Here is a 21,010-nt window from a genome sequence, read left to right as displayed (position 1 = left end):
TTAGGTTTTTTTTTTTTTAAATTATGCTTGATCTGGCATCATGAACAAGGGCACTGTAGGAAAAAGGTCAGTAGCCTTCAGACTCTCCAGTCAGATTATTTTCAAATGACTGCTTAAATGTGTGTATTTTGACCTTTCAGGTGCTGTTAGTGAGTAGTAGCCGATACCCAGATCAGTGGATTGTACCAGGTGGAGGAATGGAGCCAGAGGAGGAACCAGGAGGTGCTGCAGTCCGAGAGGTTTACGAAGAGGTAAACATAGATCTGACAATCCCATGCATTCAGATAAGATCTTAAAAAAAACCAGAACTTCAGCGACTCCTTTCACAATTTAATTGAAATTTTGGCAAATCAATGATTCAAAAACTCCAAAGAATTTATAGCATATCCTAATGTCACAAACTTGATGATTTCCATTAAAATGAAATACATGAGTCATAAAATGAATTATCAGAATGTGTTGCTATGTAAGTAGGTTATGGTCAATATTTAGACTAGATTGAAATCTGGATTTTTCAGATATAGTAAACTCTTAAAGAAGGAAACATGCAAAGGGGAAAAGGGAATTCCTTTTTCCCCTCCAGGAATTATAAACAAGCCTGCAAGGTCATGGTGGGGGAAAAAACTCTTCTGCTTATTTTTTTGCCTTAAATTCAGGTTTTTCTGTCTTACCTATAAGACTTTATGGACTGCTGGGGGACTAGTAGGTCTCTTAAATCAAGTAATGAGACTTGAGTAATTGAAAGGAAAGGGATTCTTGGTGTTCTTCAGTTTAAAATAATCTAACTCAAACTCCTGATAAAGTTGTGAGGAAGTGTTTGTAAATAGTTCATCTCTGTTCTTCAATTAAGGGCTGAGTTTATGTTCTAATACTACAAAAAAATCTGATGTTCTGGGATCAACTAGTGTGTTTGTATGCTTGTGTGAGAACACCATGTAGCTTAGTGAAGCTAAGTGAAGCAGTGAAGACCTCAGTGATGTGCATAGCTGCTAAGAATTGCACCATAAAATTTCTCCAAGATCCTATACAGTAATTTATGTTAAATAAAATTTACAAGTGGTATGTATGAATACCAATAGTGGTAATTTTTCAAGAAGAGACCTGATATTTCAAAGGTGAAAAACTAGCAATTATCCGTCAAAAAAGCAAGACAGGAACAACCCACATTTTTCCTCTGAGGCCAACTTTGGAGGTCTAGGTTTTGATAAACAAACACTAGTTCCTTGTCACGTAAAGCAAATGAGGATTTTCTTTAAGTAAACTGTAAATCAGGTTTTAAATGTTGCCAGCAAACTAGTTAAAAATACAGCTGAAGCATGTGACTGTGTTTAGATAGTATCTTTAGTCTGCAGGAATACTTTAAGGGGAATCATACCTAAGGTTTGATAATTACTTCATAATTAGATTTGCATCTCTAGTTTCCAGCTAAAATAAAATACATCAATGATAAACTTCAGTAAAGTGAAAAGTATATAATTAAACTTGCTTAAAGCGAAAGTGTCAGATGAGCTAATAATTCTTTGAGTAATGTCCTTATGATTGCTCCATGGTAGGTGTGCTTGCGTCTCTGCGTTGCTGATTGGTAGTGTCTGTTAGGCCCACGAATGCCTCTTCCCTTCCCTCCTACCCCTGGTGTTGTGCCATGAGGCAAGCCAGCACGTGTGGGGTAACCCTCCTCAATTTCCCTGGCTAGAGATGGAGCTACTCACTGTCTGTTAAGATTGTACTCTATCTGCTTTTGTACAGTTAGTTAGCCTATTAATAGTATAGTTATAATTCTTTACCCTCTTTGTTATTTTATCCCAAAAATTAAAAACAAAAAAAAAAAGCCTTTTTATTTTTCCTATCTTTCCTCACTATGGATCTTCCCCTCCCAGTGGGGTATGCCCAGTTCTCTGGGCTTCAAGAAGTGCCACACTTACAAGGAGGCCGTTCCAATTGCAGACAAGCATTCTAAATGCATTCACTGTCTTGGAGGGCCACATCCAGCAAAAGTGCAGTTTCTGCCAGCAGCTCCGACCATGTTCTCACAAGGACAGAGCTTAGGCAGAAGATCAATGGAAGTGGCTCTCAGACCCCCACAGGAATGTCTTGAGTCTTCTCTGCAGCCTTTACATCTAATAACTTGGGATCGAAGAAGCAGGCTGCTGACCCTGCTCTCCTCTTAGATGACTTCTACAAGGGAAGTCCTTAAAATGAGCCCTGAGGTGACCATAAGCGATCACCAACTTGCTCAGTATCTTCAGCACCAAGACCCTCACAGTCCAGTACCCACAGCTCACTGAGACAGCTAGCAGCTGGCACTGCGCACTTGCCAATGGACCCAAAGGGCCCGGGCACCAAGTCATTGGTACCTGGAGACAGGTGTAAGAACTCCACTAAAAAGGCACTCCTGGTACACAAATCATCAGTACCATCATTGCTCTGGTACCGGATGAGGAATCAATCGACAAGGTCCCCGTCCCCTGGCTCCACTGCCGACACCAGAGTGGTCAATAACAATGGAATTCTGCCACTCTAGCGACCTCTGCATATCGGACACACCAGGATCCCCGCTTCTCAGTACCAGGATCTCTGCACCAACTCTCTGCTTGGCACAGGAATTGTCGCTGCTGCCATGCCACATTGCCCCACTCTCTAGTGGGAGTTCAGACAGTGAGCAGGAGGAAGAGACGCCACAGTACACCTCTCAGGCTCCATATGCTGCTCAGTACCAATAAGGCTCAACCCACAGATGCCCTGCCACCGCCATCATGGTACAGCCACTCATGGGCACCACTGCCAAACTCTATGCCAGCTCTATCCCAATGGCTGTATTGGGACCCGGGGGGGGCAGCATATCACCTGCAGACTTCTCAAACCTTCAAGGCACACCCCTTCATTTGCAGCCTCTAGAGCTTCGGAACCTCCACAGGACATTTTTGAGGAACAGGTTGCTGCTAAGGAAGAGGTAACCAAGGACCAAGAAGCTGTCATGCCTTCCTCACCATCTCTGGTGGATGACGTTTGCCTCTTCCGGGAGCTCGGCAAAAAGGGTGGCAGAAGCCCTCAAGGTACTATTGGAGAAAGTCAAGGACACATACCATCAGCTCCTGGATACCCTCCACTCTTCATCCTCCAAGATAGCCCTCCCAATTAATGAAGCTATCTTGGACACAGCGAGAATGGTCTGGCAAACCTCAGCGTCAGTAGCACCAACCTGCAAGTGGGTGGACAAAAAGTACTATGTCCTCACAAAGGAATCAGAATTCATTTTCTCCCACCCACCACCTAGTTCCATCATGGTAGATGCTGTCAACTCCCATGGTTGGCAACATCAGTCGAGGTCTACTCTATACGACCGAGATTGGAAATGCCTGGATCTTTTTAGCAGGAAGGTGTACTCCTCGGCCACCCTCCCAGTTTTGTGTATCCAACTACCAGGCCTTCATGGCAAAACATGACTATCAACTATTCAAAGTTGACTGATTTTTATTAAGTCAGTACCAGAGTCCATTGGGACCAATTTAATGCAATCATGTAGGAGAATAGATAGTACCAAAGACACTGCTGCAATCTGCTCTTGATGCTCCTGACTCAACAGTGAGGTCCACCTCCACAGCAGTGGTGATGTGACGAGCATTATGGCTCCATCTCTCGGGTTTCCCAAAAGAGATGCAGTCTACTGTGTAGGACTTCCCCTCTGAGGAACGCTCTTTGCAGGAAAGACTGATGCCTTCTATCACACCTTGAAGGATTCCAGGGCTACACTCATCATTGGGTATCTACCTCCTGGGACAAAAATGACAATTTAGTGCCCAATCCTAATATAGACCACATACGTCATAATACCAACCCAATGACACTATGAGCTGCAAAGGAAAAAGGAAATTTCCCAAATGCAAAACACCAGGCCCATAATCTTCATTGACCAAACCTTCTTTGTCCAAACACTAATTTTGATGGTCAGGTTGAGGAGCTGCTAGACGGCTCCCTTCAATTGATGCTGCTAACCAACACTTCATACCCATTTGGTCACCAATTGACAGCATTCCACAGTGCTTAGGAACACACAACATTGGACCGATCTGTCCTAGTGCTAATTTGAACTGGGTACTCCATCCATTTCACCTCTCTACCCCTCCACAACACCCTTCCCTGTCCTCCTTCAGGGACCCTTCTCATGAGAGTTTACTATAACACGAAGTTGCATTATCTCCTCCAGCTAGGAGCCATAGAGCCAGTACCTTAACATCTAAGAGGAAGAGGTTTCTACTCTATTTCCTAATACTGAAGAGGAAGGACAGTTGGAGACCCATACTAGACTTCAAAGCTCTGAACAAGTTTGTCAAGGCTCAGTAATTCAAGATGATCATTTCAATGATCATTCCAGCATTGGAACAGGAAGACTGGTTTTTGGCCCTCAACCTTCTGAATACATACTTTCACATCTCGATCTTACCAGATCACAGATTTCTCAGATTTACCTTGGGACAAGACCACTGCCAATACAGAGTGCTCCCCTTCAGGCTATTGTCAGCCCTGAGATTTTTCCAAAGCTCTCAGTGGTAGACCCTCACGCTCTGAAGGAATAATGATCTACCTCGACGACAGCCTTCTCAGAGCTTACTGTTTCCGGAAGGCTTACCGGATCACCAGAGTGACCATGAACTTATTTACAGATTTGGGTTTACAGATAAACACCCAGAAATCAACCCTTATTCTGGCACAATGCCTGGAATTCATAGGGGTCAACCGTGACTCCTTACATGCCAGAGCACTGCTGCCTCAACACAGATTTCTGTCATTAGCCTTGCTTATAGACACTATTCAAAGCAGCCTGCAAGGCTCAACCAGACACTGCTGCTATGTGCCCTAGGGGTTGGAGGCAAACTCAGCAGTAATAACACATGCCAGGCTTCATATGCAATGCCTCCAAATGTGGTTTAGCTCGGTATACAGACCAAACAGCAACAGGTTGGACAAATCCCTGTCACCTCCCACCAGGGTCAAAAACTCCCTAGACTGGTGGACGAACCCAACCAACATTTTCAAAGGGATCCGCTTTTCCCAGATCTCACTGTTGTTGCTTCTCACCACTGATGCATTGCTGATAGGGTGGGGCACACCTAAACAGCCTCACGCCACAAGGCAAGTGGTCATCCTTGGAGATGTTCCTCCCCATCAATCACCTCAAGCTAAGAGTGGTCTGGAATGCCTGTGCTCATTTCTGGGCGCTGTTCACAGAATGACATATGAAGATTCTAACAGACAACATAGCCTGTATGTATTACATCAGTCAGCAGGGGGGAGTCAGATCACCTTCTCTGTGTCAAGGTGATCAGGCTGTAGAATTGGTGTATCTTCCATGACATTACACTGTCTGCAGCTTACCTTCTGGGCACCCAGAACTGATAGCGGACAATCTGTTGCAAATTTCCACAAGATCATAAGTGGGAGATGGACATGACAATACTTCAGAACGTACCCAAATGATGGGGGGACACTATCCATGGACCTGTTCGCTACTCACCTGAACAAGAAACATCCATGCCACTGCTCCAGAGCAGGGATGGGATGTCATTCATTGGGCAATGCTCTCTTCATACCCTGGAGCAGGGAACTTCTCTACACCTCACTGTTATTTCTGCTACTTGCAAAGGTCCTGCTCAAAATGAAGAGTGATGGAGCCCATGTCATCCTGATCGCTCCGATTTGGCCGAGACAGACCTGATTTCCTTACCTGTCCACTGATCTCTCTCCTGGCCATATATATTTCCTCTTGCAGGACAGGGGACACACCATATTTCCCGACTTGGGCGTTCTTGGCCTTAAGACATGGCTCCTGCTTGGTTCCAACAATTAGAAAGCTACTGTACAAGAGATGCTATTACACAGCAGAAAGTTCTCGACTTGATTTACTTACCTGCAGAAATGGTCAAGATTTGACTTGGTATTCTGCCCAACAAATTTCCCCAAAAAGGGCAGCTCTACCACATATCCTGGACTATCCACTGACCCTAAAGAAATCGGGACTATCTGTCAGGGTCCACCTAGCAGCCACAACAGCCTTCCACCAACCTATTGAGGGATAGTCAGTGCTGTCACACCCAACCACTAAGCTTCCTCAAGGGCATAGTAAACCTTTTCCTACAACCATGACTTCCTACCTTCATGTGGGACCTAAATCTGGTGCTGAAAGGTCTGACAAGGCCACCCTTCAAACCCATGGCCACCTCTTCACTGTTGGACCTGTCTGTGAAGACGAACTTCCTAAAGTGATTACCTCGGCCAGGAGAATAGGGGAGATAACAGCTCTGATGGCTCATTTCCCTCACCCCCAAACAGACAGGGTTCTTCCTGAACAAGGTTACGCTTAGGCTGCATCCGAAATTTATCCCTAGGGTGGTAAGCATTGTGTTTCACATGAACTAATTGATTCACTTCCCAGCTTTCTACCCCAAGCCTCATCAAGACAACAAGAAGGCTATATTCCATACTCTAGGTGTCAGGAGAGCCCTGTCCTTCTACTTAAGACAAGAGTTTTCAGGAAAACTCCTAGACTTTTCCATTGCAGACAGATCCAAGGGCTCAGCAATGTCAACCCAAAGGCTCTCTAAGTGGGCCTCAAACTGCATTAGGCAATGTTAGCAAGCTCGCAACTTGACTCCTCCAGACTTGATTCATACACATTCTGCGAGATTGATTTCCTCATCTGTCACCATCAAGAATGTCCCTATCTCAGATCTGTAGAGCAGCGATGTGGGCATCTGTCCATATCTTCAGACATGCAATTACCAGGGACTCTGCCTCCATTGCCATCTTCAGCTCCACAGTATTATCATTTGCAGCTGACCAGACTCTGAAGTCCCAATCCACCAGTAGTAATACTGCTTGGGAGTCACCTACCCATAGATACACTACTCAAAGAAGTTACCTGGTGCGGCAACAATAGTTCTTTGAGATGTGTGTCCCCATGGGTGCTCCACAACTCGCCCTCCTTCCCTCTCTTTTGGAATTCTCGTTTCTCTCTGTGGTAGAGAAGGAACTGAGGAGGGTTAGCCCACGCACTCTGGCTAGCTCATGATATAGCTTGGGGCAGGAGACAGTGCATGCAAGGGCCTAATGAACACTATTACCAAAGTTCTCCAATAAGTAGCACAGGGATGCAAGCACACACCTATCATGGAACCTCCATGGGGGGCACATCTCAAAGAACCATTGTTACTGCACAAGGTGAATAACTTCATCTCATGACTGGAATATTGATATGGAGTAGTATTTCTCAACCCATTTACCATTGTGGGCCAGGCACACATGGGCTGCATCCAATACTACCTGTATGGCCATGAGGATGTCACATGCTGGCCACAGCTGTGTACTGATTGGGCTGCAGGTTGAGAACCACTGGTATAGAGGTTCATAACTTCAGGAAGAACAGTCAAGTTAAAAAGAGGTATTGCATTGTACATCAAGAATATATGCACTTCTTCTGATATCCAGAAGATGACTGTTAAGTCTCTGAAGATAAAAGGGGAAAAAACGGGGGTGATGTCATGGTAGGGACTTCTATAGATCCCCAAATCAGGAGGAGGTAGATAAGGCATTTCTAGAACACACAACAAAAATATCCAAAACACGAGAGTAATGGGTAACTGTAACTAACCAGCCATTCTGCTGGGAAAGTAATACTGGGAACACACAATCTCCAATAAGTTCTGGAATGTGTTGGACAACTTCTAGTTTTAGAAAGTGAAGGAAGTAACCAAGGGGGCAGTAATTTTAGATTTCTTTCTGACTAATCAGAAAGGAGTTGGATTCAAATCTGAAAACTGAAGGCAATTTGGGTGAAAGTGATCATAAAATGATAATTTCATGATTCTAAGGAAAGAAGCAGCAAAATAAGAACAATGGACTTCAAAAAAGCAGACTTTAACAAGTTCAGAGAACTGTTGGTAGGTAAGGTCCCATGGGAGGAAAATCGAAGAGAAGGAGGAGCTCAGAAAAGCTAGTACATTTCTCCAAGATAATGTTAAGGGTGCCACAGCAAGCTATCCTGATAAAGGAAACGTAAGAATAGCAGGAAACCAATATGGCTCTATCAGGCGCTCTGAGCCAAAAATCAAAAAAGAATCCTGTTTAAAAAAATAAATAAATAAACATGGACAGATTTTAAGGATCAGTACAAAACAAAAGAATAAATATGAAGGGACAAAATCAAGACTAAGATCTGGTCTGCATTACAGACTTAGATTGGTATAACCATGTCGCTCAAGTTTGAAAAATCCACACCCCTGAGCGATGTATTTATATCAATGTAACCACTGGTGTAGATGGTGCTATGTCAGCGGGAGAGCTTTTTCTGTCAACATAGCTACTGCTTCTCAGAGGTGGATTAACTCCCTTGGTGCAGAGGGTCTTCATTAAAGCGCTGCATTGGTGCAGCTGTGCCGATAGTGTTCTAAGTGTAGACCTGCCCTAAGGCACAAAATGAGTTTCCCTTAGCAGGGGACCTAAAAGGCAATAAGATGTTCTTTAACACATTAAGAACCAAGAGAAAGATGAAGGAAAGTGTAGGTCCTCTATTTAGACCTTGTCTACATTAGCACTTATGTCAGCAAAATTTACGTCGCTCACGGTGGTGTTTTTGCACCCCTGAGCGATAAAAGTTCTGCTGGCATAAATTTTGATGGCATAAGCACTAGTGTGGACAGCGCCGCCACTTGTTTAGGTAGTTTTATTATGTTGGTGGGAGAGTTCTTTCCCATAGCCATAACGTGGCTACACAAGTGCTCTTACAGTGGCACAGCTGTACTGATAGAGCTGTGTCACTGTAAGTTTTAAGTGTAGACTAGCCCTTAGAAGGAAAGGGGAGCTAATAACCGGTCAGCCTCACCTCAATCCCTGGAAAAATCGTGGAGCAGGTCCTTAAGGAATCCATTTTAAGGCACTTGGAAGAGAGGAAGGTGATCAGGAACAGTCAACACAGATTCACCAAGGGAAAGCCATGCCTGACCAACCTGATTGCTTTCTATGATGAGGTGACTGGCTCTGTGGATGTAGGGAAGGCGGTGGATGTGATATACCTTGACTTTAGCAAAGCTTTTGATACGGTCTCTCACGGTATTCTTATCGGCAAGTTAAAGTATGGGTTGGATCAATGGACTATAAAACGGATAGAGAACTGGCTAGGGCATAGGGCTCAACGAGTAGTGATCAATGGCTCCATGTCTAGCTGGCAACCGGTCACAAGCGGAGTTCCCCAAGGGTCGGTCCTGGGGCCGGTTTTGTTCAACATCTTTATTAATGATCTGGAGGATGGGGTAGATTGCACCCTCAGCAAATTTGCGGATGACACTAAGCTGGGAGAGTGGTAGATACCCTGCAAGGTAGGGATAGGATACAGAGTGACCTAAACAAACTGGAGGATTGGGCCAAAAGAAATCTAATGAGGTTCAACAAAGATAAGTGCAGAGTCCTCCACTTAGGAAGGAAGAATCCCATGCACAGCTATAGACTGGGGACCGACGAACTGGGCAGCAGCTCTGCAGAAAGGGACCTGGGGGTAACAGTGGATAAAAAGCTGGATATGAGTCAGCAGTGTGCCCTGGTTGTCAAGAAGGCTAATGGCATATTGGGCTGCATTAGGAGGGGCATTGTCAGCAGGTCACGGGAAGTGATTATTCCCCTCTATTCGGCATTGGTGAGGCCCCATTTAGAATATTGTGTCCAGTTTTGGGCCCCCCACTACAAAAAGGATGTGGACAAGTTAGAGAGAGTCCAGCGGAGGGCAACCAAAATGATTAGGGGGCTGGAGCACAGGACTTATGAGGAGAGGCTGAGGGAACTGGGCTTGTTTAGTCTGCAAAAGAGAAGAGTGAGGGGGGATTTGATAGCGGCCTTTAACTACCTGAAAGGGGGGTTCCAGGGAGAATGGGGTTAGGCTGTTCTCGGTGGTGGCAGATGACCGAACAAGGAGCAACAGTCTCAAGTTGCAGGGCGGGAGGTCTAGGTTGGACATTAGGAAAAAGTTTTTTACTAGGAGGGTGGTGAAGCACTGGAATGGGTTACCTAGGGAGGTGGTGGAATCTCCATCCTTAGAGGTTTTTAAGCTGAGGCTTGACAAAGCCCTGGTTGGGATGATATAGCTGAGGTTAATCCTGCTTTGAGCAGGGGGTTGGACTAGATGACCTCCTGAGGTCCCTTCCAACTCTAATATTCTATGAATAACCGATGACACCAAGAACGCTGACATATTCAATGCTTATTGGTTCAGTTTCCACTAGTTGTAACCAGATGCTTAACCCAATTCATACTAACAATGGGGGGGGGAACACAAGTCAGAGTTGGGAAAGAACAGGTTAAGTGTTTAGATGTATTCAAGTGGGCAGGGCCTAACGAAATTCATCCTAAAATATTTAAGGAACTAGCTGAAGCTATATCAGAAGCATTAGGGATGGTATTGTCTTAAATGAATTAGGGAAACAGTCTAGAGAACTACTGGCTTGAAAGACCATACTCGGAGTACCTCAAATATTTGTCATCAAACTGGGTACTTGGTGGGATTTCTCAGGGGTGTGTGTTGGGTTCAGCACTAGTCAATACTTTCATGAATGATTTGGATAATGGAAGTTGGTATTTTTATAAAACTTGCAGATGACACCAAGCTGGGAGGGATTGCAAGCATTTTGGAAGACAGGATTAGAATTCAAAATTAGCTCGGGAAATTGGTCTGAAATCAACATGAAATTCAGTTAAGACAAGTGCAAAGTACTACAATTAGGATCAACAACAACAACAAAAATCAAATGGAAAAGTACAAAATAGGGATTAACTGGCTAGGTTGTAGCACTGCTGAAAAGTATCTGGGGAGGTTACAGTGGATCAAAAATGTAATGAGTCAACAATGTGATGCAGTTGAGAAAAAGGCTAATATCGTTCTGAGAAAGACAACGGAGTGGGAACCTGTAAGTCTTCAGGTACTTTAAAAGTTATAAAGAGAATTGTGTTCAGTTCTGTATTCGCTGAAGGCAGGACGAGAAGTAATCTGCAACAAGGCAGATTTAGGTTGGCTATTAGGAAAATGGGAGTTGTGGAATTCCTGTCATTTGAGGTTGAGCAGGTTGGACAAATGCTTGTCAGGGATACTTGGTCCTGCCTCAGTGCAGGGGAGGATGGTCCCTTCCAGCCTATATTTTTGTTCTATGCTAATGAATGTGAACTACAAAATGCCTCCTACATGTTGAGTTCAAATTGGGAGGGAAAAGGTTTGCTCACAAAACAAGCTCTGCCCATTTGAGTTGCCAAAATGAGATGCTGCTCACTGTAAATGGCACAGATGTTCACAGTGATGGTGCATGCTAACTGAGCACCTTATGTTTGGGTTTCCCTCTGTTGCTCTGCAGGGCTTGGCTCCTTTACAGAGTGGGGGAAGTGACATTTGGGAAATGTCACCCATTTGTGGCATCAAAATGAGAAGTTGATTGGTAATTGTGTAGATCTTTTATTCTCCCTTTCTTGCATGAGAAATGGAGAAATTCAAAATACTGGCACTTCCCTCTAATGCCCAGTTATGATAATTTAAGATACTTCACTGAGAAGAGAGGGGCAGTTCAGAGATCCTGAAACAACTGCTAACAATTGTGAAGACTCACCCAAACATCTCTGTATTCGCTGAACTCGTTTACATTTTAATGCTTTTTTGCAACTATTGTAGCTAGTTTCCATTTTAAATGAAAACTGAGATGCTAGAGAACGAGACAGCTGTTTGAGATGTGCTGCTAGTTGTATTGTTGCATGCTGACTCCTTCCTAATCCTGCTTGTGTGTTTCTCTTGAACACCAGTAGGAACTAACTAGTTTCTTTAGTAAGCATTCTGCCTGTGTGTGGAAAGACTACACTCTGCACTGGGATTTTCAGCCTTTATTTAAAATCATAAAAGCCACAAGACTTAAAATATTGAGATATTGTAAGCAAGTTTAATCTGGGCTTCAGTTAAATTAATTTGCTTTTAAAATTATGGACTCTTATTTCAGGTTTAATTAATTGTTTTTTATAGTATAAGCCTTAAGGGATAGCTTCACCCTCTGACAGAGGCAGGTAAAAATCTTTAAGATCCCTCGACATCTTGAATTCCCTATTGTAGCTATCATTTACATGAAAGATACTCTTTTGTCCCTTGTACGGATATGAGGCATCTGAGTATACTTAACTGAATACAAAACATTTTAAACAGTATTTAAAAAAAAAAAAATCTCAGTTAAGGAAAAGAGGCATTGGTAAGCCAGTCTAAGTAATTAAGGGTTTCATTCTGAGGATTTCATTTTTTAAGTATGGAGAATGGAAATAAAACAGGCTGCGATTGCAAAAGGGAAGGGTCTCCCAGAATAGTCAAGCATTGACCATCTTGAAAGGACCAGGCCCCATCTCTCAGCAAACTTAAATAAAAGTGCCCCAAACAAAGTAAGTCTTGCCATTGTAGAACTAATATATGTTATAGATATCTCTAGCCTTATATTCAGGGTCTTCTATTAGCTGTAAGTATCTGATGCCCCTGCCTCCCCCTCTCTTCCCTTTTTCTGCAAACATGACCTCCCACAATAGCTATATTCCACTGGAGCAATGAAACTTAATATAATGGTAGTCTCATCTCAGAGAGAACTTTCACAGGGTATGAATTTAGACTAAAACTCCCTCCAGCAATTTTTAAATACATGGAAAATGATGAAACACGATGGGGGATACATACGTTCAAGAACTGCACTAAAAAGTATTTTGCAGTATATAAAATATCTGTTAACTGCAATTCTGCAGTTTTGCATTCCTGCAGAATTGTATTCCTGCAAGAGAAACTCATTGGATGTTTTATGTGAGCCTGCAAAGAAGTGCAGGAATAGTGTCCTATCAGAAAGTAACTACTGCTTGGTTACACAAGGTCTTTCAGATGTAAATCTGGCAAAGCTTGGATGCTATCTTAATTTCAGCACACAAAATCAAACTTCAAATCTTGTAACTGTGTGTTAAGCAAACTTCTGTATATTTTGTATATTTGCTTTACCTAAACTAGGTAACTAAAGCATGGGTTTTGCTCCACCTAGAGGAAACAGGAGGTAAGACTGTCAGTACTGTTGCTTGGCACTGCAATATATAAATCAGCTGATGGCATATGCACCACTAGGCCAGAAAGATTATGGGCTAAAACTGAAGCATCTTCCAATTTAGATGCTTGCTAAAGGCTAGCAATATTTGAGAATGCATAAAATTTGATAAAGGAATGTCTTAAACACCTTCCTGCATTACACGTCAAAAGAACTGCAAAAAGGGATTACAAAGCTGTGACTTGGCCGCTTCCTGTTCTGCATAGGACTAATAAGATAAAGCTGACTATTATGACTACCAAAACTTCAACTAAAGATCTAACTTGTTATTGCAACTGTACAAAGAAAACTGTGTTTACCTGTAAGAAAAACTTACTTTTTCTCAGTAGTTTATGCCACAGGTGTGGTGTTTGGTTGTTTAAAAAAAAAAGACTTTGACACCAATATGCATATGGTAGCAAAAAGGAAACTATATATTGGGTGGTAGTAAAGTAGCTCAGGAGTTGGGATTCAGCTGATGTTTTAGAGTATAAGTTTACACTCAAGGAAGTGTAGTTCTCACCTTGCCTTCTAGGACAAAACGTAAATCACTTTGCTGATCCTCCGTCACATTTACATTTTTTCTTCACATGCTTGAAAGGGGGTCTAGGAGGTAGCAATTTAAAGAAAAGGTCCTGTAAGCAAAATCACTGTTCTCATAAATTCCTGGGCATGATCCTCCCCTCCTTTATATCAGGTTATTTTCATACTTTAAGCAATGCTGTGACGAATAACAACAAATGATGCATCTTCTTAGTTGTTACCACCTTTATTGTTGTCACTAGTGGACAGCTTACAACAAAAACTACGCTTTCTAAAAGAACGAGATTCACTTCCTCTTGGGCACTTCTAGGTTGCCTAGAGATGGATTATAACAAATCCATAGGTGGCTTCTTAACCTAGTCATGGTTAGTTGCTCAAATGGAAGTTCTCCTACAAGAGTGGATTTTACTAAATCCTGCTAGTGTATAATTACTAGTCTTTTCTCAAAATTAGGATGGGGGAGTGCTTGTTAATTCCAAGAAGTTATCAAGAACACAATCTGTTAAATCACCACTTGTGTAGTATCTTGAGACTGTTCAATGGAAATCAATTTTATTCAAATAGAATGCACAGAATGTTTGTCTTCAGAGACATCTGTTCACTGATCTTCAGGAGCATATTGCCTAACTGTTTAGGGTATAATAGAAGAAGCTTAAGCCTTAAGCTTGAAGTTACACAGTATTGATCACTCCAACTTCTGACAGTGTTTATGCAGAACATTCTTAACAACTGAAGCCTAGTGCTGGATGCCAGTGATTTTGTTATATTGCAGAGCCACTGACTGAGGCCTTCAGATGAACCTTCTGCCATTTTTCTTAATGCTGAGGAGTTGCCATAGAACAGACCTAATAATCACATGTCAACAGCTTTTGTGCTGACATGCTTGTCCTCAGCTCTAATTTATCTTGGCTTTCTTTTCTGGATCAACTAAAATGAATTAATGAATTTGAGTTGGGCATCAGTGTCAGTTGGCTCACTAATTAGTGGACTGATCTCAGTTGCTTCAGTAGTTGATTCATATATAGATCAGGTAACCTTGGCAGGAGAGAATTTATCATCTTTCATAGCAGAGATGCTTAAGAGTACATGAAGCTTACGTTTTGCTGGCATAGTTATGTCAGTGAAAAAAATCAACCCTCTAACAATGAAAGTTCTAGTATAAACACAGCATACTAGTAAAAAGGTCAGTTGGCTAATGTAGCTTATTTTGTTTAGGGCAAGGGGAGTTACTGTAAGCAACACCAGTGAACCCTTCGTAGTGTAGACAAGCCTTAAACTTAATTGAAAATCCAGTCTGGAGTCTTGCATCTTCTGAAATACTTTAGTTTGGTAAGTGACATAGTATGTGGAAAGAGCTCTCTTTGAATATGGATATAGAGACCCTATTGGACTCCTTGCTGGCTTACATGAAGTCCTGAAATACATATTACAATATACTTCTAAGCTGTTTTCCGTTAAACAGTTTTCTAGGATTCTTCTATAGCATAGAAGGGCCAAATGAACAAGTCACAATCCTGCAATTAGATTATAGTTATAGTTGGGCTGTTCAAATGTAAAGGAACACTTAAATACTTGGTATTGCTCCTTGTTCATGCTGAAATAGCATCAAGGAGGTCAGGCTGAACAATACTTTTAGTCATGAAATATTTGCTGTAAACTAGAATTAAAAAAAGTATAGGCATGAATTAATGACTAAATATTTAGGCGTAGGAAAAAAGCTTTTTCAAGTGATTGACACTCTGGGTGTGCATGTACCCTCATTCGTACTAAATCAGATTATTTTAAATAGTGGCCATTGGACCATGTGTGCACCCTTGAAGCTTTTGCAGCAACCAAACTGACATAAGTGGCTGGGCCTTTTAATTACCTACCCATTGCTGCAAGACAGAACCCTACAATGTCTGCCTTTCTTCACCTACAGAGAGATTAGTTAGACTATGTTGTTATTTAAGAACTGTTACTTATTAGAATAAGTCAGGTTAGTCCCATTTGTAAAGCTTATTGTAGTTGGTGAGGTTCAAGGTATAGATGGGTTTTCTTACTCCCTTCACTCTGTGAAAGGGCTAGACACATTGCACATAGGCACAAATGGGCAAAAGCAAGTCTCCAGAATTTAAAATATGCCTCTTGCAATACCACAGTGACACACGAGGTACCTCATGCTTGGGAGAGGGACGTGTGCTGAGCACTGTTCAGTGTCCAAAACTACTTCAGAGCTCACCAAGAGGGCCAGAGAAGTCAAATGGAAACTTCATTTCTTAGACTTTCATTCAAGCATCTGATTCCAGTAACCAACTGAAGAGACCACCTCCCCATGTCAGTCAGTTGTCTAGGGAACCATGATGTCACCCCAAACTTGAGGGACATTCAGAAAACTTGCTCCTATGCTCTGACTTTGCCCTCTCCTCAGTAAAAAGCACCCATCTGAGGATCAGGGAAGACCTAGTTTTCCATCCTCAGCCACAAGAGACTGCCCCGCCAAAAGCTCCCACATATCAGAGCCCCAAGGCTGAGCCTCGCCTAAGGTTCAAGGCAAAATTGGCACAGATGGCATCTTCCCACAATAAGCACCACACTGCTACAGTTACCATTCAGGCAGCTGCCAACCGTACACTAGTACTGGATGGTGCTGTGCTGATGAATGCAGTGCTGAGGAAAATTTTGGCACTGTCCACTGAAGAGCCCTTAGTGAGTTTGCTACCAACAGTCTTCTTTGCACTCACGTGGTTCTCCACACCAGTGGAGTTAGCTGTGGGAATGGTACCGATGGTGGGCCGACTCAAGGTGATCGATAGATAGCCAGGTCCCTCATGACTGATCAGAACCAGCCATAGATCTCACTGAGCACAAGACACTCGAATGGCGTGCCTCACTTATGGAGAAGGAATTTTTTTGCCTCCTAGGGACCACAGCAGACCATCCTCATTGAAATATGACCCGTCTCCAGTGTGGATAACAGTGGGAAATAGCTAGACAGTGGAGGGAAGAATCCCTTAGATTTTCAGAGTCCAGAATGGCACCACCAAACTAGTCTGTTTCCCACTCCCATAGTACCCCATCAGCATTGGCTTTATGGGGGCCCATTGAGGTGACAAACCATATGTCATAAAGCAGGCTTCCAAAATAGACAGAGGACAGGTAAATACTTGTTCTTAGAGTGCTTGCTTATATCAATTCCAAGTAGGGATGTACATGCCATATGTACAGTCGTTGGACAACTTTTCCCCTAGCGGTACCACTCAAAGTCTGCTCAGACACCCCCTGGAGTCATGCCACTATAGCACCATCTATAGGGCCCTGCCGACCCACCGCCTCTTCAATTCCTTCTTACCACCTGTGACAATCATTGGAGTTAACCTTCTCTCTTGCTTCGGCAAGCGTTCCCCTTGTTTCCTATAACAAGAGAGAATACCTGTAAATAGTTAGTTTTAGTTAGTAAGACAGTTGTTAGTACTTAAAATTAGATTCAGGGGACCCTATGACTTTATTACCCCCCCTCCCCCCCGGAGTTGGAGCATACCTTGATCTGAGGGGTTAAAGCCGTGTGGGTCTTGCCAAAGGATGACCCCCCACAACTCCTGAAGAATCCACCAGACAGACTGGTGCAGAATTCGTAGTGATTTTAGACCCAGCACTAAGAAGGAGAGGAGGGTCAGACTGCAGTATCTCCTCATGGAGGCAACTCTTTGCCCCCGACCAGCAGACCACTTAGACCCCAGCACCTTGGTGTGGCATACCTCGCCTTCAATAAGAGAGCCAGCGGCACCAAAGAAATTTTCGGCACCCAGGGACTCCAGCGCAATGGCCCTTCTGGATACCATGGGCATACCATCAGGCCCAAGGGGCCTTTCCCAGAGACCCCCAATCCCTCACTTCAGAAGGAAAACCCCCCACCACCAGGGAGCCGCTGGTGACTATGCAGCACCAAGGCCAGTACTGAGAGGGAGGTGGAACTTGGCACTGATGTTGACCCTAGCACCGTACAAGACACCCCTGCAAGGCTGAGAGGCAGGAGGAGCAGACTCTGGTGACGGGGATGAGTAAGCCCTGGGCAGATGAGGTGGAGGCAGGGACTTCAGCCGACCCTCCCCCATGGACAACGGGGCCCATCAAGAGTTGCTGAGGAGGGTGGCCCAGAACATAGGTGCTTCAGGCGGAGGAAGTGCAGGAGTCAAAGGACCCCATGGTGGACATTTTAATGCCAGAAGACCCCTCAAGAGTGGCACTGCCCCTCCTCAAGACCATTCAAGCCACCACAAAAATTCTGTGGCAAACACCCACCTCTATTCCCCCCACAGCCCAGGGTATAGAGAAAATACTTTGTCCAAGGGTTACTTGTATCTTTTTACACACCTTCAGCCAGGGTCATTGGTGATTTTGGCTGCAAATGAGAAAGAGAGGCAGGGACAGCAAGGTTCTTCCCCCAAGTCCAAGGATTCAAAATAGGACCCCTTTGGTAGGAAGGCTTATTTGATCGGGGGATGCCAGCTTCGGATTGCGAACCAACAAGTGATCTTGAACTGTTATAACTTCAATTACTGGGACACCGTGTTGAAGTTCAAGGACCTATTCCCAGCCGACTCTACGATGGAGTTCTCAGCCATCATAGAGAAGGGCAAGGTGGTAGTGACGTCCAAGTTACAGGTGCCCTAGACCCAGTGGATTAGGCCTCAAGGACAATGTTCTCAGCAGTTGCCCTGAGGAGGTGTTCTTGGCTGTAGGTGTCGGACTTCCCCATGCACATCCAACAGACTATACAAAGTCTTGGGGCTTTTCTCAGTGTAAACTGACTTCAGGCTTCACAGCATAAAGCACTCCAGGGCAACGTTAAAATCAGTGGGCCTACACACCCTTGCCCCTCAGAGGAAGCACTTTAAGGCCCAACCACCTGTGGTTCTATCCCTCTCAGCCAGCCAGGACTATTCAAGGAAAAGAGGGGCAGGAACAACAGAAGGGTGATCCCCAGCCTGGGTTGGAAGGAGGCTGAGGCTGAGTCAAAACAATCATTCTGAGGGCATGCCTGAGGACAACTTGCCAGATCTGGGATCCTCAACCCTGTTTTTAATCATTTAGCCCAGTTCTATTGGGCATGAGTCTCAGATAGATGGGTGCTACACGTGGTAGAACTGAGATTCTCAAATCCTGCTCCCCTCTGCTTCTCCCTGTTCCCCGTTCTTCAGGGACCACTCTCTCAAGCAACTAGCAGCTTCTTATACAAAAGGTACAAGTGCTTCTACATGCTGGAGCAGTGGAGGAGCTTCCTCAGGAGCTATGGGGAAGGCGATTCTACTCCCATTGTTTCCTAATCCCAAAGGCCGGGGGTGATTCTCAGACCCATCATCAACCTGCAAAATCTCAACAAATTCATAAAGTTGAAATTTTGCATGGTTTCCTTGACCACCATCATTCCCTCCTTGGATCCGGGGGACTGGTACAGCACCCTTGACTTGAAGGACATGTACTTTCATATATCGATAACTCCTCCTTCCCCCTTCCCCCCCCATGGGAAGATTCCTCAGATTTGCAGTAAAGTACACCCATTACCAGTTTACAGTCTTTCCCTTTGGGCTGTCAGCAGCCCCCAGAGATTTCACCAAGTGCATGACTGTTATTGCCGCCTTTCTGAGATGAGACAGGGCTCAGGTGTTCCCATAAATGGGTGACTGGTTGGTCAAGGGCCACTGAAGGTCCCAGGTAGAGGCCCATGTGTCCCTGATTCGATCAACAGTCAGCAAGCTGGGGCAACTGCTGAACGTTTCCAAGTCGACCCTATCCCCCACTCAAAAGATAGATTTTTATAGGAGCCACCCTGGGCTCCACTGAGGCCAGGGCATTCCTGCCAGAGTCTCGCTCCACAACTTGGGCTCCGTCACAGAGGACCTCAGGCACTTCTCTACCATGATAGCGTGAACTTGCTTAAAGTTGCTCAGTCATATGGCTGCCTGCACATGCCTGGTGCAACATGCGAGGCTTCAGCTCAGAACTCTCCAGGTGTGGTTGGCTTCAGTATATTGCACAAGCAAGAGTAGTCTGAACAAGGTAGTTTCCCCCCCCCCCCTCCCCCCGGGTCATCAAGATCCTACAGTGGTGGCATAACCCACATTCAGTATGTGCAGGAGTCTCCTTCTGCAGACCACAACCCTTGATGACTCTGGTCACGGATGCATCTGAGTTGGGATGGGGTGTCCACCTAGGGGCCTTCAGGACAAGGCCTCTGGTCCCAATCAGAGCTCCCCTTCACATCAATGTCAGGGAGCTCAGAGCAATCTGACTAACCTGTCAAATGTTCTGTTCACATCTAGAGGGGAAATGTATATCAGTCATGACAGACAACACCACATCAATATTTTATGTAAACAGACAGACAGAGAGGAGCACGCTCCTCTCCCTTGTGCCACAAAGCTCTCAAACTGGAAATTCTGTATAGCCCACTCTATACACCTAGAGGAGTTGTACCTCCTGGGTGCCCAGAACGAGCTGGTGGACCATCTCAGCAGGTCCTTTTCCAACAACAAGTGGTCCATTTGACTGCATGTTGTGAGCAGTGTTTTTCAGAGGTGGGGAATTCCCCAGGTGGACTTATTTGTGACCAGGTTCAACAGGAAATGTCAGCAGTATTGAACCCGAACTGTGGTTCCGGAAAGAGCAATCGTGAATACATTTCTTCTGTCATGGGGGCCTGCTCTATGTGTTCCCACTCTTCCCGCTCATCCACAAGGTCCTACTCAAGGTCAAGAGGGAAAGAGTATCTGTTATCCTGATAGCTCTAGCTTGGCCTCAGCAGTACTGATACACAACACTTCTGGAACTGTCAGTAGCCACTCCAATCACCCTACCATTGATGCCGGACCTGATTACCCAGGACCACAGCTGCCTCCAGCACCCCAACCTAGAGTCACTCCACCTGACAGCATGGAAGCTTCATGGCTAAACACTATAGAATCATTATGCTCTGAGCTGGTTAGAAAGGTCCTCTTCAGTAACAGAATGCCATCCACCAGGGTTACATACTTAACCAAGTAGAAGAGGTTCTGTAGTGTTCATTTGTAGTGAAGTGCTTTAATCTGTCTGACTTTTGGAACCCAATTTAAGGTTGTCTATTAGACTAGGGTGCTGCAGAATCAGTACAAAGTTGAAAAACAAACAAGCAAAACAAACCCCAATTTACTTAGGTTATTTTTCATCTGATCCAGAAAATCTTAACTATACTAAAAAAGTTGTCAATGTGGTTGCTTCTGGAATGACATAACTTTCTGAGTTCACTGAACCATTCTATGGATTTCCATTTGACTCTTGTTTTAGTTTAGCTGACTTTTCTCAAATGACACCCACTGAAGCATATTCAGATGCTG

At 44.2% G+C, this 21,010-nt stretch overlaps 1 protein-coding gene across 4 annotated transcripts in view; it reads left to right on the top strand.

The window, feature by feature from the left end:
* The window catches only part of NUDT4 (nudix hydrolase 4), a 64,318-nt gene that overhangs the window by 20,172 nt on the left and 23,136 nt on the right, over window positions 1-21,010 (top strand). For all 4 annotated transcript variants that reach the window (XM_067559825.1, XM_067559826.1, XM_067559822.1 and 1 more), the window contains exon 2: window positions 141-251. In XM_067559825.1, coding sequence (XP_067415926.1) covers window positions 141-251 — 111 coding nt within the window. The remainder of the gene's footprint in view (window positions 1-140; window positions 252-21,010) is intronic.

The sequence above is a fragment of the Emydura macquarii genome, unplaced genomic scaffold (assembly GCF_026122565.2).
Source record: "Emydura macquarii macquarii isolate MOO-44397 ecotype Brisbane River unplaced genomic scaffold, CSIRO-AGI_Emac_v2 contig_2205, whole genome shotgun sequence".
Lineage (NCBI taxonomy): Eukaryota > Metazoa > Chordata > Testudines > Chelidae > Emydura > Emydura macquarii.
The sequence above is the reverse complement of the archived record's forward strand: the minus strand, read 5'-3'. Positions and strand labels throughout refer to the sequence as shown.